General features: G+C 41.2%; 1 protein-coding gene across 2 annotated transcripts; it reads right to left on the bottom strand.

Annotated features, from left to right (window-relative positions):
- Window positions 1-614: 614 nt before the first annotated feature.
- Window positions 615-26,560, bottom strand: LOC123770048 (venom serine protease Bi-VSP). 2 transcript variants are annotated; one of them, XM_045761653.2, is made up of 10 exons: window positions 26,430-26,560; window positions 13,175-13,298; window positions 9,976-10,129; window positions 8,851-9,074; window positions 7,775-7,984; window positions 7,357-7,489; window positions 4,691-4,851; window positions 3,232-3,333; window positions 2,522-2,667; window positions 615-1,572 (listed from the first exon to the last, which is right to left on the bottom strand). In XM_045761653.2, the coding sequence occupies exons 2-10, from the start codon at window positions 13,296-13,298 to the stop codon at window positions 1,417-1,419; spliced, it is 1,410 nt and encodes a 469-aa protein (XP_045617609.1). In that variant the 5' UTR covers window positions 26,430-26,560; the 3' UTR covers window positions 615-1,416. The 2 variants fall into 2 exon arrangements, with proteins under 2 accessions (XP_045617609.1, XP_045617610.1); XM_045761654.2 differs by having other exon boundaries at window positions 13,196-13,298.

Here is a 26,560-nt window from a genome sequence, read left to right as displayed (position 1 = left end):
AACCCCCCCAAAGGCTCACGGAACCCCCCCAAAGGCTCACGGAACCCCCCAAAGGCTCACAGAACCCCCCCCCCCAAGGCTCACGGAACCCCCAGACACAGGCTCACAAAACCCAGGATACAAGCTCACAGAACCCTGGACACAGGCTTGCGGAACCCCCAAAACAGGTTCGCGTAACCCCAGTGTGCCAACAATCCCTGGTTGGGAACCTTTAACTTTTATGCATTTGCCGAGAATGAAAAGATAAAAACATTCATTTCGAAACGTGTGAATTATGAATGTTAATGATTTTTTGTATTTACAATTATTTAAATTTTAAATACAGTATTTTAAAAAGTGCCAACCATGAAAAGAATAAAAACATTGTATTTCTGATCACAAAGCTATTCGTTAAGCCTAGACATTTAAGAGAAAAATAAAAAAAGACTAAAAAAACAAAGCAGTCTAACTTGAAACTCATTAATGAAAATTTTTCAGTAAGTTCTATATACATTTAAAAGCGTGTTCACGTTTTTTAATTTATCATATATATATATATATATATATATATATATATATATATATATATATATATATATCAATCAGGGAAGGATACTGTTTACAGATAAATAACATTAAATTCAACTGTATAATTGTAACTTCGTGCATGTAATTAAATAATTAAAAAGCGACATGCGTATGAGTCATAACATCGTCAAGGGATATATAAACATAGAGGATACACTTTTCAGTGTATATACTCAGTTGTTTGGTCAGTAAGTACTTGTGGCCCTAATCAACCATCAGAAATTGATGTCTTAATTAAGTCCAACAGCAACCCAAACCAACAACATTTGTATTATTTAACATAGGATTTACCATGTTAAAATCCTATGTATTTATGCATAGGTTTTACATACACATGTTAACACGTTACACAAAAACGCATCATGACGCTGATCGATCCCTCAACAGAATATATTATTACATGTAACACGTCTTGCATTTGACGTCGAATAATCCTAAATGCTACAAAAACGTAGCATGAATAGCCTAGCCTTAAGATGAAAGAGGATCATGTGAACTATAAGAGAAGCTGCGTGGTTACGTGTTCCTTCCCACAGCAGCCACATGGTTCCCCAGGCCTGGTCTTGGCACACTATGTAATGAATAGCTAGTACACACACACACACACACACAGTTGAATACAGACAGTAGGTGCTGGCTGGTTTTCAGTGGTAGGCTATGTGTATCTCAAAATAGTGCTAGTCAGGTTTTTAAAGAGGTTGACTGGATACTGTACGCTCTTTGAAAAAGCCTGAACACCAATGATTTAGTAGTGTAAGGCTTTCCAGACGCTGCACAAGTTCTAAACAAGCCTCTGTACAACTAGTTGAGTAGTGAAAGTTCCTGGCGATGGACAAGCCCTTTATGCTGCTAGTTGAGCATGGTCAGGATCCAGTCCAGGTACGAGGACACCTTGGTGTAGACGCCGGGGAAGTTAGGCTCCGCGCACCGAAACCCAAATGAGACGATGCCAGTCAGGAAGGTCTGACTTCCATAGTGCATTACCATAGGACCCCCAGAGTCGCCCTGAGGAAATACACAAAGGGTAAGTTTGTGAATTATAAACAGACAGTAGATTCTTGGGAACAGAGGCACAAAATTGGGATGATGGGGTTTACAACTAGGTTAAGTGTTGTGGGTGTGGGGCATATACCGGGGCCAGATGCTATAGTACTGGAGGTTAAAAATAATGTAATTGTTCTAATACTAAGGTATTAGGAGGCCTGGTCGACGACCGGGCCACGGGGACGCTAAGCACCCGAAAACACTTAAAGATAACTTCATGGTAAGGTACTAGGGTCAGATATGGGGTAGACATAACATGTTTTCGGTTTGGTGTTGGGCTTAAGGCCCATCAACCTTTGGAGGACTGTTAAGGCCACTACAATAGCTTACTAGGAAAGTAGAAATATGAGATGTATTTTCTTGTCTCAATAACTAAACGTATTTGAACTTGAATAGTTTACTGGCCAACCAGAAAGTCCCGGACACAATTCCGGACTAAAGTAAACTTACATTGTATATACACAGAGCAGCGGACTTTGTCTCGTGTTAAGTTTAATATCTATCGACCTCTGGAGGGTTATCAAGGTAACCAAAAGTGCTAGCTGATCAACCAGCAAGAATACTCTGGACATAGTCTAGAGCAGGGTACACCTCTCAGTACATATATATCCCTGTGACGGCGCGGGGAACGTTTCTCAATGTTCATACCCCGAGTGCACTTTGATGCATCCCTTGTATTACATACTAGCTTAATTTATTAAGAACTTTGATCATCTATAAATGCAAATATTAAACAGTTTTAAATTGTTAAGTCATTATTTTGTTGCAATTTATCATTTTGCGTTTTATTACTATTATCGTTACTATTATATGTATTATTATTAGTAGTATTATCATCAAATATATTTTAACAATTCAAATATCCGTTTTCTTTGTCCGTAAACGGGTAATATTAAGAGGGGACACTCACCTGGCAGGCATCCTTGCCTCCAACTCCTGCACACAGAACGGAGTTGTCGATGCGGACCTGCCTGAAGCGGGTGTACTTGAGAGCACACTCCTCTTGTGAGATTACCGGGAGCATGACGTGAAGCAGCTCAGGCGACGACACATTATCTGCATGTTGAGGGCGGAGGGTTAGCAACAACAATACAATTCATGAATGAGAATTTTTTTATCTTTATTATTCACCTCAGACCCCGAAGTCCTCAGTATCTAGTTTTATAAAATAAAATATTTTTTCTAACAAGATTATGTAAGTATCCACCTCGTCTCCAGTTCCTTGCACAAGATTTCTGCATCCTCGTCCCTGTCTTCAAACCCCTGCTTGCCTGATCTATGGCCTTGAAACCTCAAACCTCAAGATTATCAATGCTTAAAATTTTATATTCCTTACGCAATCTCGAAAAAAACATTGTATTTTATTAAACGTTAAAAATAAGTCCATACCACAGAAATTTCAACAAATCAGATGTTCACTTAATTGACATTCAGGAAATAGATTAGGCATATATTTATCAATTTTTAGGTATATTGTAGATATCCATGTTTGAGCCAACACGTCCTACCTGCAATGTGATGAGTACATACATGTTTATCTTGTTACTGTGTGCAGCCTATCTATGATGGGCTGGTTGTGTACACCTGTGCCCTACCGTACGCTACTGTTGCCATACTTACTGAAGGAGACAGCGCCCCAGCCAGCGACGATGCCGGGGATCCCAACCAGGGAGTTGTTGTGGAACCTGCCAGGGAGCGGAAGACACACCGCCTTGATGCCTTCTGCGGGACCGCACAAGTTTGGAGAGGAATAAGTACCACAACACGAACTTATGGGCATTGATACTAATTGAGGAAAGATATATATATATATATATATATATATATATATATATATATATATATATATATATATATATATATATATATATATATATATATATATATATATATATATATATATGTCAAACCATGAAGGAAGTTTAACACAGGAATTTCCTTAAGTACTTTCGTAATTAATAACACATCTTTAGAAGGATTCTTCTGAAGGATACATCTTTCTAAAGATGTGAATGCGAAAGTACTTAAGGAAATTCCTATCTTAACCTTCCTTCGTGATCTGACATTGTTACATTGTTCATCAGGTTAATTTCTTCGTGATTTACACACACACACACACACATTCCTCCTTTCTCAGAGGAATTGATAGGGTAGATAAAGACAGACTATTTAACACAAGGGGCACACGCACTAGGGGGACACAGGTGGAAATTGAGTGCCCAAATGAGCCATAGAGACGTTAGAAATAATTTTGTGTGTCAGAGTAGTAAACAAATGGAATGCATTAGGAAGTGATGAGGTGGAGGCTGACTCCATACACAGCTTCAAGTGTAGATATGATAGAGCCCAGTAGGTTCAGGAACTTGTACATTAGTTGATTGACAGTTGAGAGGCAGGAACAAGGAGCCAGACCTCAACCCCCGCAAGCACAACTAGGTAAGTACACACGCACACACACACAGGGGACATAGGTGGAAATTGAGTGCCCAAATGAGCCATAGAGACGTTAGATATAATTTTGTCAGTGTCAGAGTAGTAGACAAATGGAATGCATTAGGGAGTGATGTGGTGGAGACAAACTCCATACACAGTTTCAAGTGTAGATATGATAGAGCCCAGTAGGCTCAGGAACCTGTAGATCAGTTGATTGAGTTGAGAGGTGGGACCAAAGAGCCAGAGCTTAACCCCCGCAAGCACAACTAGGTGAGTACACACACACGCACATTATATAAGAACATAAGAATTAAGGTAACTGCAGAAGGCCTATTGGCCCATACGAGGCAGCTCCTATTTATAACCACCCAATCCCACTCATATACATGTCCAACCCACGCTTGAAACAATCAAGGGACCCCACCTCCACCACGTTACACGGTAACTGGTTCCACAAATCAACATTAGAACAATATGTATATATGTGTCTCTGTGTGTGTGATTAAAATGACTAGCTGAAACTCACTATATGTAGTGCCAGTTGGGCATGAACAAGTAAAATAACTTAACGTGAGAGTCAAGGACATACTGGCAACTAAATCCTCTTGTTTCACCGATTAAAACAAATACTCCATCACAAGCTTACTCCTGAAAGTGACAGGTTTGTCGAGCTTGATAATAGCGATGTCATTGGCATATGACACAGGGTTGAAGTTCGCGTGGAAGGTCTTCGTCTGGATACCGAAGTCCTCGTGAACAGTCTCGTTCTCTTTGCTCAGGTCGTGCTCCCCCAGCCTCACAACCTTCCTGAGGGGGAAGAGAGAGAGAGAGATGAAAGGGGTGAATGATGCTAAAGGGGTAAAAGTGGGTGAAAGGAGTAAAGCAGACCAAGAGATAAGATGAAGGATGATAGACTGAGTTTTTTTTATTATTATTTTCTACCACAGACGTGGCCATACATTTACAATGGTAACCAGCATATATATATTTTCTTCTGTCCCCCATGGACAGGGTTAGAGATGTGTTAAACATATAGTGAGTGTGTGAGAGATAGGCTGAAGTGAGTTTAGTGAAGCTGGAGATGGGGGATGTGAGGGGAGGCAAGAGAATAGAGAAAATGATAGGATGGATTATGAGAACATTCAAATCCAGTGATCCCATCACAATGGTCGTAATATTCAAACCACTTGTGCTGCCCCGTCTTGAGTACTGCTCGATACTCACTTGTCCCTTCAGAGCAGGAGAGGTTGCTGAAAGAGAGGGAATACAGAGAACATATACGGCACGCATGGGCATAATAAAGCGCCTAAATTGTTGGGATCGTCTCAAAGCTCTCAAGATGTACTCTGGACAGGTGACGAGAGAGGTATCCAATAATATATTCAGCGAAAATACTGGAGGTTCAAGTCCCAAATTTGTACTGTAGAGTAACAACATACTGGAGCGAACGATATGGAAGGAAACGCAGAATAAAGCCAGTAAAGAACAGAGGTGCTATAGACACAATCAGAGAACACTGAACATCAAGAGTCCACGGCTGTTCAATATCCTTCCAGCAAGTAAAAGAAATATTGCCACAACAAAAGTGCATTTCTCCAAGAAAAAAATAGACAGTTTTCTGCAAAAACTGCTGGACGAACCAAGTTGTAGAGGACATGTGGGCCTGCTGGCCGCTACAAGCAACAGTCTATTGGAACAAGTTCTCATAAGTCAAGCCTGGCCCCAGGCCGGGCTCAGGGAATATAAAAACTCCCTCCAGGTAAGAGTGAGTGTGTGGAAGGGGAAAATGAAGACGAAGAGGGGTAAAAGAGGAGTCAGAGTGGAGAGTAGGGGAGGGTGAAGCTGGAGAGAATGAGGATAGAGAGAGAGATAAACGGGGTAGCAAAGGGCTAGAAAATGGGAGAGAGGGGGAAGGAGGAAGAGAGTAGACAAGAAGAGGGCAAGTGGGAAGGTTAAGAGTACATAGAAAGACAGGAAGAGAAAAATGTATGGTTAAGAATGTATAGAAAAATTGAAAATAGAAAACTTGCCCTTGCACGACTTTGTAATTTGCTCGACGATGAGACCGGCGCAAGATCTACACAAAGTTCTGTTTAAAAAGAGACAAGTACAGCCGAAGGCGTTCTTCCCTCCTCATTCCGGCCCACACTGCTGGTTGGTGAAAGAAACTGGAAGCAGGATCATACCACAGTGGAAGAGGAGGGCAAAGATGGATGAGAGAGGAGAGAGAGGAAGGGAGCACGTAAGAATAGAGGGGCGTGGCGAGCAAGAGGTGCCGAGTCTGAGAAATATAGCTCTGGTGAGAATGACATCTTTAAAGGTCACTGATAATGCGCCAGAGATGCCGGCGAGTGTCTTCATTTGCCACATCTTCCAAAATGTATAAGTGTCAATCTTTGAGAATTTGTCCTTTTTTTTGTATTCATCTTCTGCACTTTAAACTGTGTGAGGTTATCTACATTGGTTAGAAGTGCATTGTTATGGTTGTAAAAAATATGAACATTAAGAAATTGTATTGAGTCTAGAGGTATAACTTGACACTTTTACTGATTACCATACAACTTGGAGCCATCTCAAGACAGATGGAAAGCCAAGAAAGTCAATTTTGTTTGTTGTTGGGTTTAAGATATGTGAACCTTAGTCTGGTCATTAAGGCAGTGACATTATCTTATTTACCAACCAGCAAGTATACCTTAGTCCTGAACATAGCCAAAGTCAAAGATATATAAGTGTGATTAAGTTACATAAGATAAATAAGTGCAAAAATAAGTGTTACAATAAATTACAATAAGTAATAAGTGATAAATAAGTGTTACAATTAAGGTAAATAAGTGTAAAACAAAGATATAATCAAAGATATAAGTGTAAATGCACAAAGAAATGTATTACCATTTTCACTAAACATATCTTCTTTGCTGAATGTTTGCTTGGAGTCGGGCTTAAGGCCTATCAACAGCCAGAGAGCTATTAAAGCCACCACAAGTGCTTACTAACCAACTTACAAGAACATTTTAGCCCATTACGTTGTTCAGTAATTAAAAGTAAACTCAGTGTACATACACACAGGAAAGGGGGGGTACACTTCTTGGTTTATATAGTGTCTGTTAGTCAGAGAGCGCAGCAAACAGTATCAGTAGAGGATGAGTCCCAATAACGTGGCTGAAGTATGTTGTCCAGACGACGCACTAGAAGATGAAGGGACGACGACTTTTCGGTCCGTCCGTCCGGTCCGACGAACCGAAACGTCGTCGTCCCCTTCACCTTCTAGCGTGTGGTCTGGTCAACAGTATCAGTAGAGAACTGAGGACTTACAGATCATTTCGGTTCCGGACACAATGGGCAGCCGTGACGACGTGTTGGTGGGTGAGCAGCGCCGCGCCGCACAGGAACTCGATCTTACCCTGACCGTCGGCGTACCCCAGGGCGGCCAGCCACGGGTACAAACCTAGCAAGTATACCACAGACAGTTACAGCAGCGACACATATATTCCTCCCTTTACATGCACTGGGATACATCCTTAGTTGTTTTATGTATATAAACACACTATATTGTTATATCCAAGATGCATCCTACCATTGTCTGGTCACGGAATTTCTACACACACACACACACACACACACACACACACACACACACACACACACACACACACACACACACACACACACACACACACGCACACACACACACACACACGCACACACACACACACGCACACACACACCTTACCCTTCGGGGGAGGTGTTCCTCCTACTATCCTCAGAACACTGACTTCGCTGATCCCACAGGTGGCCTGCGACAGAAGTTGTAATCCAGTGGGCGGCGGCAGGGTGGTAGTGGGCTCTGTCGTGGCGGCGGTGGGCGTCTCGTCTGTCTTGTCTTGTCGGCTGTCTGCACTAAGCACCGTCGTCGTTGACACCTCCGTCGTTATGTCTAGTGCTGCGAATTAGATGCGATGGTTTAAACTTTGCGTAACTATCTCGCAGTTCTGATTCTATTGCGTGTTATCTATCAATTCCCTGACTACTGTCTAAACATGTACAGTTGCCAGAAGAATTATAAAAAAAATATGGTGTAGTCTTGATTTTGTGTTTGGCTTGAGGCCTATCAGCCCCTGGAGGGTTAGTAAGTGTTTAGTGACCAACTTATTAAGTGTTTAGTAACCAACCAGCAGGAATACTTTAGCCCTAGACATTGTTTAGGACTAAAGGGGCTCATCCTGTTCCTAATATTCGCCAAAGAGCTAACAGAGAAAACAGAACCACTCGTATCAGAGTTCGCTGGTAATGTAAAATGAATGAGAAAAACCAGAACCGATAATTACAATGACACATTGCAAAGTAAACTAAACACACTTCAAAGGTGATCTGAAAATGGCTATTGGATTTTAGCTAAACAAATGCAAAGTTTAAAATAATAGAAAGTGGAGAGAAACCCTAAAAGCCGTGAAAAATGATGAAGTAACTTCCTATAATAAAATACGCTAGAAACTTGCGAGTAAATATGTCCCTAAAACTAACAACGGGAGAATATGAATGGTATTTACAACCTCTGTAACATGGTTACGGGTAAGTTACAGCCCCGCTCCTGTGCCAGGGAAGTTCACTAGGGGGCTCACCATAGCCCGTGCTACTTGGAACTTTTTGTTCAGAGTAGCTGAATCTAAACCAACATCAACCTACACGGCGTGGGTTCGAATCCCGGTCGGATCAAACAAAGTTCTTAGTAATATACAACATATCTCAACGTGGAGGCGTTAGGTCTATTTTCAGACCTAACTCTACAAAATATTTTAGGTTACCAACCTGAGGTGGTGGAGAGTGTAGTGGTGGAGGGTGTCGTGGTGGAGGGTGTCGTGGTGGAGGGTGTAGTGGTGGAGGGTGTAGTGGTGGAGGTCGTAGTGGTGGAGGTCGTAGTTGTGGAGGTCGTAGTGGTGGAGGTCGTAGTAGAAGACGTGTTGGTCCCGAGGGCAATGTCGTGAAGAGTGCAGCAGATGAGAGGGGAAGACTTTTCGAATCTACAGATGCTCCTTAATAAGAAGAGAGAACAAATAAGGTATAGTGATGCAGGAGAAGGAAACTTTTGGGAGTCCTCCAATTTTACACGTAGTTGATTATTTTACTGTCTTTGGCGTTACAAGGAACAGTCAGTGACGCCGATAAACCCTTCAGGGACCTCTTTCTATAACCCTCTAAAGTATAATTAACTCCCCCCTCCCCCCACTGCAAAGCAACATATCTCTCTCTCTCTCTCTGATACCGACACTTCCATGGCACCTGTATTCAATAACTCGTATACATCTCGTTAAGTATAGCTACGTATACCTACACTGACTTTATAGAATTTGCCGGTATTGCTAATCTAAGAACAGAACTTTGAACTATGTTTCAAACTGTAAGTTTTCACGGCTCAGTACAGTCCAAATTGTAGCTTAATTGTTGCCGCCGAAGGCGGCTAGTTTATTGTGCACTCCATACCCATCCTGTGAGCGGTAGTGCAAAAAGCATTATAGAAGGCACAAAAGAAAGTGCTATTTCAAGAGCTATATATTTACAGTAAGTCATTATACATTAATGGTAAGTCTTATCGCTAATACATAATAATTTGACCAATGAAGATATTACAGAGTCATAGGGGAGCTTCTGTTTATTATTAGTCTTCATAATACACTACTTGTTTCTTAATCTCATATGTCGTTCATCTACCGGAAGCGAAACATGGATACAGTGCAATGATTTCAGGTAATTTATCCATGGTAATAAGATAGGTTGCCATATTATACAAAGTGAGCTTAGATTTATCTCTAAATGGCTCAATTTTACTACAATCCAAGATATAGTGTTCGAGTGTGTCCCTGTCTTTGTCCACACACTTTAGCTGCTAGCGTACATTCGGAGAAGTCTTGCACTCAACGTGAAAGATTCACTTACGACCGCAGAAACGTCAAGTCTTCCTGCGAGGGCTTTGAGGTGAGTCTCTTGAAGAGCGTGGGACACTCTGCCAGGATCACACACCGGCCTCCCACGCCGTTCGGAGTCCTACACTGTTCGGGGTCTCGGAGCGTCGGCGCGTTGAACACTATGGCTGCGGACACAAGTCAATTGCTTACTTCCCCAGAGACCAATAAGGCCATCCATGCACAATAATACACCGCATTCTATATACATATATACGCTGTATGTTCCCCGACAGACAAAATGCAAATATACTTATTATTAACATCTTTACTAACAAAATTAATTACAATTTTGCCTAATCTGAGGATTTCGATTAAGTCTTATTAAAGTGAGAATAATGCTGGTATTCACTGTCACGCAGGACAGAGGGTCATACATAAGACAATAGGTCTAAACTGTAGGCGGAAGTACATATATATCATGGTTACAATCAATGTTTTAATGTCTAGGAAATCTATCACCTCTCACAAACATCCACGTTTTCTACGCGTTCGTTTAGTTAGGCTATAGCAGGCTATAGCTTGGCGCGTTTTAGTGCTCTGTATTTTCCCCGTTGTGGCTACTCAAGTAGACGGGCTATTTAAGGAACCAGGAAACGAATACTAAAGAGGAAATGTATATGTTTATCTCTCAGAATGTTTGGTAATATGTTTATTGTTTGTGATGTGTGTATATGTATGTATTAACACGATGTACTGAACGGGGTGAGAATAGCTTGAGCTACCTCATCCCTTTGTGTGTATTTTACCTCAATAAACTTATTTCAATTTCAATTTCAATTCAAACACTAAAGGGTATACTTCCATAACTAGATTAAATCTTAAGATATAATCGTGGGATAATTGTTGTGATATTAGACGTTACTGTTGCTATAATAGTAACAGTTAACTCATCCGTAGTTGAGATATCCTAATAGTAAGGGATATTGTGGTAGTAACGTTGTTTAACACTGTAAGCGGTGGGACTAGTAACGCAAGTCCGCTTAATTCACTAGTACCAGCTACAAGGTCCATTCTACACAACATCAAGGTCGAACACACAACAGGTGTAAGAGGCGGCCTTTAAGACACAATATTGATGTTCTAATACATGCTTCTTTATATGGAGAAAATATTCACCTTCCTCATGAGAATGACATCAACAGTGCACAACCGCAACAACTTGATGTATTTATGAGAAATTGTGGTGGTTGTCCCGTCCCAGGTAGTGTGTGTGTGTGTGTGTGTGTGTGTGTGTGTGTGTGTGTGTGTACTCACCTAATTGTGCTTGGGAGGGTTGAGCTCTGGCTCTTTGGTCCCGCCTCTCAATCGTCAATCAACAGGTGTACAGGTTCCTGAGGTAGTGGTGTGTGTGTGTGTATGTGTGTGTATGTGTATGTGTGTGTGTGTGTGTGTGTGTGTGTGTGTGTGTGTGTGTGTGTGTGTGTGTGTGTGTGTGTATGTGTGTGTGTGTGTATGTGTGTGTGTGTGTATGTGTGTGTGTGTGTGTGTGTGTGTGTGTGTGTGTCTGAGGCGTCCAGGGACGCTGGTTCGATACCCCCTCTACATTGCCTTAAAACTTGTCTCTAAACAAACGCCGTTTAAACGAAAATGGATTTTAATGTTATTAAATTAGCATCAAATTAAATTTTTAGTTTGTGTGTTAGGCTTTTTAACATAATTTTAATCTAATCACATGTTACGTATAAAGACGTGTTAGAGTTTACCGAGTACTTAAAACATTTAATTCCAACAGTTTACCTGGAGTAAACTAAAAGTTTACCACTTATACAGAAGAGCAGCCAAATATAACACTACAATACAAAGTACAATATTAACAGTACAGTAATATTAGTACAGATTACACTGAATTATGGAATTAACAGTACCACAAATAGCTTGATTAGTTAGTATTTATTACCTATTTAATTGCAGGTAGTTTTTAAATATTTTTTGTATAATTATTTTTATCTATTTTATTGCAGGCAATTTTTTAATATTTTTGAATAATTACTTTTTTATGTGTAACACTTTAAATTGCTGATAAAAGACACTTAAACCAACTGGTAATAATCTTATCATGATAACGGAAATAGAAACGTCATCAGCATTAAGGTTAGTTGAAGGAAGTAGCAATGATATTAGTAGCTGGGTAAGATAGTGATACTATAGTACCGCTATCATTGGTAGGGTTAGTTTAAGATATTGTTAACAATACCAGTACTGGTACTGGTGTTAATAGTAATGGCTGCAGTGATAGCCACTTGCATCCCCCTTAAGCTGACATGTAGCCTATATGTCAATGACGAGTGTGTGTGTGTGTGTGTGTGTGTGTGTGTGTGTGTGTGTGTGTGTGTGTACTCACCTATTTGTGCTTGCGGGGGTTGAGCTTTGGCTCTTTGGTCCCGCCTGTGTGTGTGTGTGTGTGTGTGTGTGTGTGTGTGTGTGTGTGTGTGTGTGTGTGTGTGTGTGTGTGTGTGTGTGTATTTACTCATTTGTGCCTGCAGGATCGGGCTGTTAGCTCTTGGACTCTGTTTTTCAAATCGTCGGTTGTCTAATGCACTGACTTCCGACCTTTTTTTTTCTATCATATCTACTATATATATCTCTCTACCTTCCACACACGGGCCGAAGGAGCAGAGCTCAACCCCAGCAAGCACAATTAGGTGAATACACTCACAAACACGCGCGTGCGACTGAGTGGATAGCGTTCGAAGGTCGTAGTTTTAAGAGCCCGGGTTCAAACCCCCAGCCGAGGCAGAAACAAATTGGCAGTTTCTTTCACCTGATCCCCCTGTTCACCAAGCAGTAAATAGGTACCTGAGAGTTCGACAGCTGCTACGGGCTGCTTCCTTGAGATGAGTGTATGTGTAATGGAGTTCATTATATGTGCAGTAAAGCCCAAGCACCAACATGCAAGCCACGACCATCACCTACATGAGGCTTGCAGACCCCCCACACACCAGACAAGCATCCTCGTCACTTCTTCATTAAGCATTTACCTACATTTAGCAACACTTTACAGCAATATTTCTTTAAATGTAAACTGTTTCAAGAAAAGCTTACTGAAAAGGAAATACCATCAATGAAAAGATCCAATATTAAATAAAAGCATGAAAAAGAAATACATAGGTCGCAATTTCAGATCAGCAGAGGAAGCCATGAATGGATTCGAAGTGTACAAATATACTTACTTTCTGTCCTACTACTATTACCTTGCCTTCTGACTCTCTTCAGCGTGCGAGCATCACCATGGGAGCTCCAGCACACCATCGCCAACACCGCCACTAACACCCTCACGTATTTTGGTGGCGGCATCTGCAAAATACGTCGATGTTTACCCTCTCAAGTCACAAGCTATGAAATTCAAATGCGTCTATCTGCTAGTCTATGAATGTGTGAATTGTGCGTCAACAGTCGAATAATAAGAAAATTACAACTTAAACCGTGTTATGGTCTTTATATAATATATGAAGTAATAATATATAAATATATTTTGTTGTCACACAAGCCCCTCTGTCGGCTTGGCTTGTCCAAGCTACAGGCGATCACAAACACGCAAGTCATCAATTTTAACATTTCCTATATATGCGGAGTATACTTGCTGGTGATCAGTGAGTATACTTGCGTGACCCTTACAACCTTTCGCTTGTTTAGTCTGTCCCCTTAGCGCTCACTTAGTGTTTACTAAGCATTCCTGCTCGCGTTATATTTTCTCTTGTTAGCTAATCCTCTGTTTAAGTCACGCGACGGTCAACGTGTTTGATATCACAGTCGCGTCCCCCTCTTATAACTCCAGACCCAACGCCCAATTGCTCTCTCAAGATAACCAGTTTCGAATGCACTCGTTTGGCACTCTGACATTATAATAATCTAATACCCCTCAGATTATCTCAAGGGAATTAGAAATCGGGTTTTATTTACATGTTAAACTTCATTTTCTGTCAGCCTGTGACTCCGTCTCTGCGTATCTCTTCCGCAGAACATGACCGGAAATCGCTCATCTAACATCTTGGGTGGAGTATGAAATTGTTCAGCCACGCACCAGACAACTCCACCATGCCTTCACATCCGGATATTAGAGCTGCCATGCACTCTTATTCAGCTTCACGCAGTCCTCTCTCTCTCTCTCTTCCGGTGGATTTGTCTCAGATATACTTATGTAATAATAATAATAATAATGATAATGAGAAAGTCCACAGGCGCCGTGATAAGGATTCGAACCCATGCGGTGTGGATTTTCTCAATGATATTTCACGTTACTGTGATTTCTCTGTATAATAATAATAAAATCAATAATGCCAACAGAAAAATAATAATAACAATAATACAAATAACAAAATTTATATTCAGAATAACAGTAACTGCTGTTACAAGAATTTTGTAAAAAGAATGCATTTCAAACTATTTATATGAACTGGATTGCCTATAGAGTTACAGTACGTTAGACAACGTTGTTCAGTTAAGATTCCTCCTGTCACCTTGCTATTGAAAAGACGGCGCAGGAGGTGTCGGAGTGGGCGTCTCCAAGGTTGGTGTGTGGGCCGAGGCGGGTGCCGGCGGGGTCTTGTAAGACCGGTGAAAAACTTGCAGACAAAGCCTTAATTTACAGTGGAATAAATTTGAGGAAAAGCCTAAACGTGGCGAGAACGCCTAAACGATGAAAGAAAAGCCTAAATGAATATACAACGAATAACTGTGGATAAACGTCTAAAAATTTATAAATATGGATAAACATCTAATGTAAAAAAAAAAAACGTTAAAAATGGTAAAATGTTTAAAACGTTGCCCCTAACACCTCAATGATGAAAACAATGCGGGCAGAAACGTGTGAGCATTCAAACAACGCTTAATCTTACACACACACACGTAGAGAACCGTATTCCTCTCCCTGGGTAGTAAGTAGTCTTTGCTAAGAATAGTGTTGTTACCAGGGCTCTCAGCGCGACCTTAGGCGACGAGGCGGCCATTAATACTGAGAGCCAAGAAGCCTACTCCACTCCACCGAAAATGTTAAGACTTTTCACCTGAGCAAAGGAGCGTCTGTTTTTAACTGAGGATTTCTTCAACGTGTTAAAGTTTACCTTAATGTTATAAACAAATATAATTAAAGTCTATAATTAAATCGGAGGGATAAATGAAAATGTTGAAGCATTGAAAGTCTGGACTGGAAGTCTATTTTAAGCGCTCTCGAGCACTTCACGGTGACAAAAAAAAAAAAACTTTCGGAAAGTTCGTAGCGACAAAAAGTCCTGGGTAACCTGATTTTAAATGGCTCAGTGAAGACTGTTCTCTCTTTTTCTAACCTCTGTCACTGGTGATGCTGCTCGAAGTCACATACTCGTTTGAGATACTTTTGACAATGTAAAAGAATCACTAAGACATATACACACCTCTCTTGTCTGTCTCGCCCGCAGTCAAGAGATCCACCGTATCTGATGATTTCCGGCCGCCACCAGAGTTAGTTATCTTGTTACGAACGCACCTAAGGAATATATTGTCGGTGTGCCCGTAACCAAGCATTTACAATTAAAAATGCCATCTGGGGACAGCGAAATCCAAATTTAAAATTAGTAGCATGCTATATGCAACTACTGAAATTAATGACAATTGCTTCTCAATAACAACTTAAACTTATACGAAGAACTCCACATCCCTTGATTTTAAAATGGATGGAAATATATTGAAATACCCGTGTTAGTACTTTTGTTTTACTCTTGTTATAAACAAAACAAAAAATTGGGGAATCCCAAAAGCTCTATTAAACGAAGCTGCTCAACAGGAATTACCGTCGAGTGAAGCGATGTTTATATATAGAGACACAGATAATAGTGTTATGTTTTTCCATGTCTTCTGTCTGTCTGTGTCTGTCTCTGTCTCTGTCTCTTTCTCTCTCTCTCTCTCTCTCTCTCTCTCTCTCTCTCTCTCTCTCTCTCTCTCTCTCTCTCTCTCTCTCTCTCTATATATATATATATATATATATATATATATATATATATATATATATATATATATATATATATATATATATATATATATATATATATATATATATATATATATATATATATAACTAATTACCGAATTCCAGGAAAATATCACTTGATTTTGGTATTGGGCTTAAGGCTAATCCAATCGCAGGTGAGTAAACTCAGTATATATACACCAAGAAGCTGGATATACTTTTTGGTACATATTTCTCCTTGATAACTGTCACTGGTTTGTAGCTGAGCTTAGCGCCTATCAACCAGCCCGTCCTCTCATGCCTTCATAACGTCATTAAAACGATGCACTAAATGAAGTACCAAACCTACTAGAGGATACACGGATAGAAAACGGGACAACACATCAATTTTGGGAGTCGCTATGATTTTTAGTAAATCCTGCTGTGACAGCGGGGATTTTAACCTCAATATATATATATATATATGTGTGTGTGTGTGTTATGAGACAGGACAAGATGTATTAACAGCGAGAGGATGATTAATAATACCACAAAAGCATAATGGCCAACTAGCAAGCATGCCTTAATCATGAAAATGCTCCAAGAGTAGCATTTAGCCGTTGATATACAAGGAGCAGGAGAGGGCATACTTCATGACATAACCGCATAATAACTTATGCAAGGGGGTCTAAACCACACCTGTTGTAACTGCTGTTTTCAGGTTACGTTAAAATTTAGGGTCAAGGCGTATTTACTACCAGCTCATTATGGCCACAGAGAACCGTATTTCCATGGTTGCCAAAGTGGAAAGGTCAGGCAATCAATTTTGTGGGTTACGGGTGTCTGTTCTCTCAAGTTGTTACGTCTCAAAAATTATGTACTATGTGACCGAAGACCCATGAATAGAAAACGGGACAGCCGGCCGTCAATTTTATGAGCCGGTATGGTTTATAATACATCATACTTTGACGTTGGGGGATTTATACGTCAAAATACGATGCACTGTTCGAGCGGACGGGTCGCAGCTCTCGTCTTTTAATAAATACTTTTTACAACGAAACAGGAAAGCGACGATTACGAACATAAACCTTTTGCAATTTGTGGGTGGCCTTCATTGGCCGACCGGTTCGTGCTTGCAACTTGTACTCACCTATTTACTCACTTATTTGTGCTTGCGGGGGTTGAGCTTTGACTCTTTGGTCCCGCCTCTCAACTGTCAATCAACTGGTGTACAGATTCCTGAGCCTACTGGGCTCTATCATATCTACACTTGAAACTGTGTATGGAGTCAGCCTCCACCACATCACTGCCTAATGCATTCCATCTGTTAACTACTCTGACACTGAAAAAGTTCTTTCTAACGTCCTGTGTTAGACGCACACACACACACACACACACGTATGTGTGTGTGTGTACTCACCTAGTTGTGTCTGTAGGATCGAGCATTGACTCTTGGATCCCGCCTTTCGAGCATCGGTTGTTTACAGCAATAACTCCTGTCCCATTTCCCTATCATACCTGGTTTTAAAATTATGAACAGTATTTGCTTCCACAGCCTGTTCCTGAAGTGCATTCCATTTTCCCACTACTCTCACGCTAAAAGAAAACTTCCTAACATCTCTGTGACTAATCTGAGTTTCCAGCTTCCATCCATGTCCCCTCGTTCTGTTACTATTCCGTGTGAACATTTCGTCTGTGTGTGTGTGTGTGTGTGTGTGTGTGTGTGTGTGTGTGTGTGTGTGTGTGTGTGTGTGTGTGTGTGTGTGTGTGTGTGTGTGTGTGTGTACTCACCTATATGTACTCACCTATATGTGCTTGCAGGATCGAGCATTGACTCTTGGATCCCGCCTTTCTAGCTATCGGTTGTTTACAGCAATGACTCCTGTCCCATTTCCCTATCATACCTAGTTTTAAAAGTATGAATAGTATTTGCTTCCACAACCTGTTCCCCAAGTGCATTCCATTTTTCTACTACTCTCACGCTAAAAGAAAACTTCCTAACATCTCTGTGACTCATCTGAGTTTCCAGTTTCCACCCATGTCCCCTCGTTCTGTTATTATTACGTGTGAACATTTCATCTACTTCCACTTTGTCAATTCCCCTGAGTATTTTATATGTCCCTATCATATCTCCTCTCTCCCTTCTTTTCTCTAGTGTCGTAAGGTTCAGTTCCTTCAGCCGCTCTTCATATCCCATCCCTCGTAGCTCTGGGACAAGCCTCGTCGCAAACCTCTGAACCTTCTCCAGTTTCTTTATGTGTTTCTTCAGGTGGGGGCTCCATGATGGCGCGGCATACTCTAAGACGGGTCTCACGTAGGCAGTGTAAAGCGCCCTAAAAGCTTCCTCATTTAGGTTTCTGAATGAAGTTCTAATTTTCGCCAGTGTAGAGTACGCTGCTGTCGTTATCCTATTTATATGTGCCTCAGGAGTTAGATTAGGTGTCACATCCACTCCCAGGTCTCTTTCTCGAATCGTTACAGGTAGGCTGTTCCCCTTCATTGTGTACTGTCCCTTTGGTCTCCTGTCACCTGATCCCATTTCCATAACTTTACATTTACTGGTGTTAAACTCCAGTAGCCATTTCCCTGACCATCTCTGCAGCCTGTTGTTGGCAACAGGCTGCAGTCTGTGTGTGTGTGTGTGTGGCTGCAACAGGCTGCAGCCTGTGTGTGTGTGTGTGTGCAAGAAGTAGCTGAGGATTACTGGTACTGTTGACCCTTATTTACTATCTTGATCTACACTATTACTGATTCTTTGTTTGTTATTTAATTGTGTCTTCTTGTCTTACCAAACTATCTTAGACATTTGTTAATTTTGTTTTTCTTTATGTTCATTTTTTATTCATTTCCCAGCACTTTCCTTTCCTATCTCTTCACGCCATCTTCTCCACCGTCTTATTTTGCTTCACCGACTTAGACAAGGCAAGGGAGGGAGGTGGTCGCCCTGAACTTCAAGCCTTGGCAGGGTCCACATAGCCGGCGGAAGCTGTAACAGGTCTTGGCTCTATGATGCTTCACCCCACAACATTGAAAGGAGATAAATTTGGCGTTGAGATTTGTCTTGGTCGTTGGCACCTGTGTATTTGCATCTTTAAATTTGCCAACAATATTTCACATATCTTTAAATTTAGCGACTCAAACTTTGTTTTGAAATGTTAGCGAATATTTATTTCTACATCTGGCGAGAAACGTTTTTATCTTAAAAGAAAAAAACGGCCATGATAGGCTCTTAAGATGATGTTATAATTTCTTTATCTGAAAATGTTTAAATAATCACCTATCAAAAAGAAATCCGCTATAATAATACCAATAATACTTTATTAAATACAAAATACATGTCAAAGTAAGCAGATATTTTTTATCTAAGAGTTAAGCATTTATAGTAACCTGTGCGCATATCTATCTATCTCTTTATATATATATATATATATATATATATATATATATATATATATATATATATATATATATATATATATATATATATAATTCAGCCAATTAATGCACAACTATATTCTACCCACCTCAAGACTCCGCTCCAATATAGAAGCATCAAGAAATATGGACCAATAGGCTTTCTACAATCACTTCTATTCAATACCCATTGTTTCGTGTTCTGTCTTGTGTTGATGAATTTAATACCCTTATTAAATACCACCTCACCCCATCCACCTCACTCAAATGTAGATATATATATATATATATATATATATATATATATATATATATACTGGTAGATTATGGTGCGTCACGATTCAGCGTTCAGCAGGACCGGGAAGTGTGGTGGCCTTGAGGACCAGTGTACCAGGGGCCGTGGTGAATCTCAAGTAACCATCCATTTGCATCTTCACATCCTCTCTAACACCCTGTGAACTTCTCACGAGTGTACTTGTTCCCGGTGCGTATACACTGAGTATACTGTAGTCGTGGACTTCGTCCAAGACTAAAGTATGCTTACTGGTTAGTCAGTAAAGTTTTGTGGTTTCCTTAAAAACCATCCCTTTGTAGCTCCTTGGTTGATAGGCCATAAAGATTAACAGGAACCAAGCGCTGGGCCTAAGTGGCTCTTAATAGGTTTCCCTATAGTGCTACACTATAACACTTTCCTCTCCCAAGCAACATAACCCTTCCAAATCTTCGTATAGGAAGTAGGATGATTACAAACGGGGCAAGACAATGCCACACCACAACTACTGCCGAAGGTAACTTTCTTCAATATGAAAGCACTCATACTAATTTTATGTCCAAAGTTGTTAATTGACTTTTTCACTTAATTCTGTACCTAAATATAGTTAACAATCTCTTGCTCCCTGTACCTCTGCGAGGGAAGGAGGGTACATTCTGGCTGTGATCTGCGGTAGGCCATACAGCACTCCTAGGGCTGATGTAGTTCTGTAGCGGGAAGACATCTCGGCAAGATAGCTTCAAGGCGCTATCGAGACCCCTTCCAAAAACCAGAAGCGTTTTATTACAGCCAATATCACCATAGCCCTACTACTTGGAACGTGTTCCGAGTAGCTGAATCTATAACAACACAACAGAGGCGAGGTAAGATGGAACCCATAACGTAAACAGGGAATAGACAAGGAACACGAAACGTATGCAAGATAGGTTAAGTAATAATAGTAATTAAGAAGCAATAAGATGCTTATCTTAACATACTAAGAAGGTTAGGTGAGGTCGGTGTTTTCTATGAAGCATTTCAAGGTAAACTAAAATATTTACAATCAATTAGTATGTCACATATGCACTTATTAAATAAGCCAATATTGACCATAAGCAAGTGCGAGAACGGGTTGCAGATCAGGGACCAGATTCACGAAAGCACTTACGCAAACACTTACGAACCTGTCCACCTTTTCTCAATCTTTGGCGGCTTTGTTTACACTTATTAAACAGTTAATGAGCTCCGAAGCACCAGGAGGCTGTTTATAACAATAACAACAGTTGATTGGCAAGTTTTCATGCTTGTAAACTGTTTAATAAATGTAACCAAAACCGTCAAAGATTGAGAAAAAATGCACACGTTCGTAAATGCTTTCGTGAATCTGGCCCCAGGAACGCAGGGAGGGAAAAAAGAGAGAGGAACGCGAAACGGAAAGCAGGAGGGTTTTAGGTTGAAGGGATAACATGACGCAGGTAGGATGAGAAGGAACGCGGAACACAGGCAGGGAAATGATAAGAACACCCGGAATTCAAACCGAATCAAGAAAAGGAACACGGAAAGGGACAAAGACCAGTGCTTCATCCTATCAAGGTTACCAAGGGCAGGAAGTAGCTACTTCCTGTAGTGGGGAGAGCCGGTCGGCCGAGCGGACAGCACGCTGGGCTTGTGATCCTGTGGTCCCGGGTTCAATCCCAGGCGCCGGCAAGAAACAATGGGCAGAGTTTCTTTCATCCTATGCCCCTGTTACCTAGCAGTAAAATAGGTACCTGGGTGTTAGTCAGCTGTCACGGGCTGCTTCCTGGGGGTGGAGGCCTGGTCGAGGACCGGGCCGCGGGGACACTAAAAGCCCCGAAATCATCTCAAGATAACCTCAAGATAACCTCAAGATAGTGGGTGATGGAGCCGCTGATATATATATATATATATCTTGTATTACCTTGATTTATGTCTCTTTAACTTTGTACTTTGTGTATTTGTACTTTTTAATGTCTTCATTGAATTATGTCTTTCTTAACATTACTTCAGAAGGAGTCTTCACTCCTTCTGAAGATGTATTAATATACGTAAGTACTTAAGGAAATTCCTGTTTCAATTTTCCTCCGTGGTCTGACACTGTCACATTTTTAATCACGTGTTTATTTTCGTGATATACACACACACACACATATTATATATATATCCATATCCCACATGTGAATGGATGTGTCACTCAGTTGGATTTTTTCGGATTGCCGGAGATCTTTCGAGTTTCGCTCAGTGAAAATCCTCCTTTCTCTTTTCAGATCATTAATATTTCACTTTCTAGAATATTGCGTACAGTTTTGGTCACCATACTTGAGCAGGAACACGGAACCTAGCGTCCAAAAATTATACCAAGACAAATAAATCATGATAACCTTTCTTAAGGAACTACTAAATGTATTCAGGTTTGAAAGAAATTGATGAAAAGACCAAGGACATGACATTCTTGACTCAAAAAAGATTTCAATATTGCAGAATCAAACATAAAGAGCGAGGAAGATTTGAATATATTGATAAACAATTTCACTCCTGTGAAGTAAGTAATTATCAAAAGAAAGCTCACTCCTGTGAAGTATGACCCGTTTTCTTTACTCGGTTAGCAAACATAACTAAGTAACATAATACGGAGCAATACTGTGTACATATTTACAAACAGCTTGACAAGTACTTCGTCGGAAATTCGCACCTTCAATTGTAATATGCTTTCCACAAACAATAATCCTACTTTGGATATAATGGTACAGTATAATGCTGTACGAATTCATTTTTACTCTAGTAATAAAGTAAAATCAGCCCTAGAAATTCACACAAAATAGGATAACATCAACGGCATATGTAGTTATCATACAGACAGTTTTGTTGAGCAAGACCTGGTCAGAGACCGGGCCGTCGGGATATTGATCCCTGAAATCACCGCAAGATAGCAGGAACGTAGATAAGAAAACATTCAAAACGCCACATATAGCGAATGTTAGAGCAGTCTTAGAGGATGTAGCACCTGTATGGAGTCCCACACCCTGTTCCTTAAATATGTAAACTAATCCACGAGGACATACTAGTGAAAGCTGAAACTAAGTTCACAAGAAAAGAAAATTGAGGAAGGAGAGGGGGAAGAAAAATACAAGGATTTATGAACAGACAACGCAAACAAAGGCAGCCTGCTTCGACTGAGGAACCAGGATTTCAGGACACGGGTGGCGAGTCAGTCGAGCTTGAGAGGGTATAGGGAAGTGTTCCGTCAGTGTAAGCACAGTTGCACACAAAAGCTTCGACTCAATAATGGTCCATCAAACAACAGTTCAGTTCCTGCCATCCATTGTCATTAGAACCTCGTTTTTACAATCGTTTGTGATAAGCTAGAAAAGGTTATTGTCTTTCCATGCCCTTGTCCGACCTCGTGTCACGTCCTCTGGAAGTGACACCCATCCAGACCCCGTTATCTGGCTTTGTGTCACGTCCTCTGGAAGTGACACCCATCCAGCCCCCGTTATCTGGCTTTGTGTCACGTCCTCTGGAAGTGACACCCATCCAGCCCCCGTTATCTGGCTTCGTGTCACGTCCTCTGGAAGTGACACCCATCCAGACCCCGTTATCTGTCTTTGTGTCACGTCCTCTGGAAGTGACACCCATCCAGACCCCGTTATCTGGCTTCGTGTCACGCCTCTGGAAGTGACACCCATCCAGACCCCGTTATCTGGCTTCGTGTCACGCCTCTGGATGCGACAATCATTCAGACCTTCGCTCAACCACTGTAGCACAACGATGCTCAACACGCCGCAGGAATCCCTCTGAGACAAAAAGAGGAATGGAAAACAGTATCGGATACAAATATTTAGTAGTCAAGACCATACAAGCAGACAAACTACAGCCAAACGCCTGAAGAAGATGAAAGACGTAATTGTTTGTATAACAAACATAATGGCCAAGACTACACCAATAGGCTAGCGCAAGAGAATTAATCCAGTAGCTGTCGAAAAAACATTATAAGGATTACTTGATTATGAATTTATATACTAAAGGATTTAGACAAACTAGGGCGCCTTAAAATGCCACCGGCTTCCCATTTCCGACAAGACCAACAAAAAACAAATGCATGCCATTTAAATTAAGGAAAAGTCCAGAATTATATAACTGCCGACTCTCTCTCCTTGAGGAAAACAACTAACAACTGAAGATGAAAAGTCTTTGGGAAGCAGAACAAACCATTAAACACCTCATAACCATGAGGTAAATATTTTGCTCAACAAAGGTCTCCCAGTACAACGCAAATGTTCTTTGTTGCTAGTCTTAATATTAATATATCCTTTGTCAATATAAATAGAAATATAGATGCTAATATTAACGATAATCATTTTTATTTGTATTATTTGTATCAGTTAATAATGGAACATTTCGTTTCTTATTTCCTGATTTCAATGTAATGATGTTAAATTTGTACACGCCTGATAGCCTAGCAGGATGTGTACCCGTCTCTAGGGATGGATTCTTCTCCGTATACCCTTCGTTTTGCTGTGTATAGAGTTTACCTAAGTCTAGGACTTTGTTCAGGACTTTCAAGTTCAAGTATGTTTATTGTGATAAGAAAGAAATACATCTCAAAGGGATAGAGTAGCTTAGGCTATTTCTACCCCCCCCCCCCCTGTTCAGGACTTTGTAAAGTACACTTGCTAGTGAGTCAGTAAACATTTTGTGGCGGCCTTAATATTCCTGCAGAGGTTGATAGGCCTTAAGCACAATACCAAACTACGTAATATATTACACCTATAACTCTTGACAACCTACTGGATGAGACACATGACACCCGTCACTCTTGACAACCTACTGGATGAGACACATGACACCCGTCACTCTTGACAACCTACTGGATGACACACATGACACCCGTCACTCTTGACAACCTACTGGATGAGACACATGACACCCGTCACTCTTGACAACCTACTGGATGAGACACTTGACACCCGTCACTCTTGACAACCTACTGGATGAGACACATGACACCCGTCACTCTTGACAACCTACTGGATGACACACATGACACCCGTCACTCTTGACAACCTACTGGATGAGACACATGACACCCGTCACTCTTGACAACCTACTGGATGAGACACATGACACCCGTCACTCTTGACAACCTACTGGATGAGACACATGACACCCGTCACTCTTGACAACCTACTGGATGAGACACATGACACCCGTCACTCTTGACAACCTACTGGATGACACACAACATCCGTCACTCTTGACAACCTACTGGATGAGACACATGACACCCGTCACTCTTGACAACCTACTGGATGAGACACATGACACCCGTCACTCTTGACAACCTACTGGATGAGACACATGACACCCGTCACTCTTGACAACCTACTGGATGAGACACATGACACCCGTCACTCTTGACAACCTACTGGATGACACACAACACCCGTCACTCTTGACAACCTACTGGATGACACATGACACCCGTCACTCTTGACAGGCGCACGACACCCGTCATCCTTGACAACCTACTGGATGCGACACATGGCACCCTTGATAATCATCTAACTGACAGCCATGACACCTGTCATTCTTAACAACCTATTGAATGACAGACACGTGACACTTGCCCCCTCTTGACAACCTACTGAATGTCATGTATTAGACACCTGCCAATCTTGATAACCTTGAAGATTGCGCATATACATGCCACCTGCCAACCTTGATAACTTACTGCATGACACACACATGACGCCACAAGCATACGCATAAGATAATCGCGAGGACGAGCCATGCATGTACTACATAAGCATTCTCAGACTGCCATTATTATTGTCCACAGTGCATTTAACTTTGGTGTTGGGCTTTAAAGATTATATTAACCTCTGGACGATTATTAAGCCCACCCCAATATGTTGTTGTTGTTGTTTAAGATTCGCTACTTGGAACAAAAAGTTCCAAGTAGCACGGGCTATGGTGAGCCCGTAGTCCACCCCAATAGCTCATTGACCCACCAGCATGTACACAGCTATTCTTGATTATAGTTTAAGAATAACCAGGCCTAAGATTTGATTGATTAATGAAAATTAGGATACCCAAGAGGTGGCACGGGCATGATTAGCCCGTAACCAGGCCGAAGGTAAACTCAAGTTTATATACGCCGAGTGCGGGATACACCTCTCTGAGAGTATACATATCCTTCCTCACAGTGCCTGTCGGCACCAATCCTGTGCCAGATAAGTCCACTACGGGCTCACCATAGCCCGTGCTACTTGCCCCGCTCCTGTGCCAGGTAAGTTACGGGCTCACCATAGCCCGTGCTACTTGCCCGGCTCCTGTGCCAGGTAAGTTACGGGCTCACCATAGCCCGTGCTACTTGGAACTTGTTCAGAGTAGGTGAATCTATAACAACAACAACAACAGTGCCTGTCAATCACTGACCTTAACAACAATGTGACCTAAAACTTCAGTGATGCAAGTGACAAAGGCAATGATATCAGATCATTCATTTGGAAACAAATACATTAGACACGAATATACACAATTACAAGTCGAACAAAAAAGTAGCCTATTATGAAGCTGGTTACTTTACCTTGGTAAGATCCTGAAATACTGACTTGCAAGTAAAGAATATATTCACAGGATGTATTCTTGACAAAAATTTTCCTAGACCTCACTGAGCTTAAGAACATTCGAAGATTTCCTTGGAGGGAGGGGAATTATCAAGGGTAAAAGGCCAAGCCATTACGACTATATAGCATGAGTTCATTGAAGAATAAACTCTTCATAAAAAAATGTACAATGAAGCTGAGAAAAGCCTTGGTACCTTTGGTTATTGGAGTGAGAGCAGCGGTGGTGGCGTTACTTAATAACCCGTTCCTGTGGAGCAGCAGCAGCAGCAGCAACACCTCTCCTCCCCGCACCTACAAGCACACTGACACTGCCACCAGTGAAGGT

The sequence above is a fragment of the Procambarus clarkii genome, chromosome 45, assembly GCF_040958095.1.
Source record: "Procambarus clarkii isolate CNS0578487 chromosome 45, FALCON_Pclarkii_2.0, whole genome shotgun sequence".
NCBI lineage: Eukaryota > Metazoa > Arthropoda > Malacostraca > Decapoda > Cambaridae > Procambarus > Procambarus clarkii.
Note: the sequence above shows the minus strand (reverse complement) of the source record. Positions and strands in the feature narration are given on the sequence as shown.

What these genes read in the sequence shown, in the direction of transcription:
- LOC123770048 (XM_045761653.2), bottom strand. Translation starts at nt 13,298, where the DNA reads ATGCCGCCACCAAAATACGTGAGGGTGTTAGTGGCGGTGTTGGCGATG. An exon ending in CAAACCTGTCACTTTCAGGA is followed by an intron (nt 3,334 to 4,690) that starts GTAAGCTTGTGA and finishes GCGGTCCCGCAG; the next exon opens with AAGGCATCAAGGCGGTGTGT. An exon ending in GAGGCAAGGATGCCTGCCAG is followed by an intron (nt 1,573 to 2,521) that starts GTGAGTGTCCCC and finishes GTATTTCCTCAG; the next exon opens with GGCGACTCTGGGGGTCCTAT.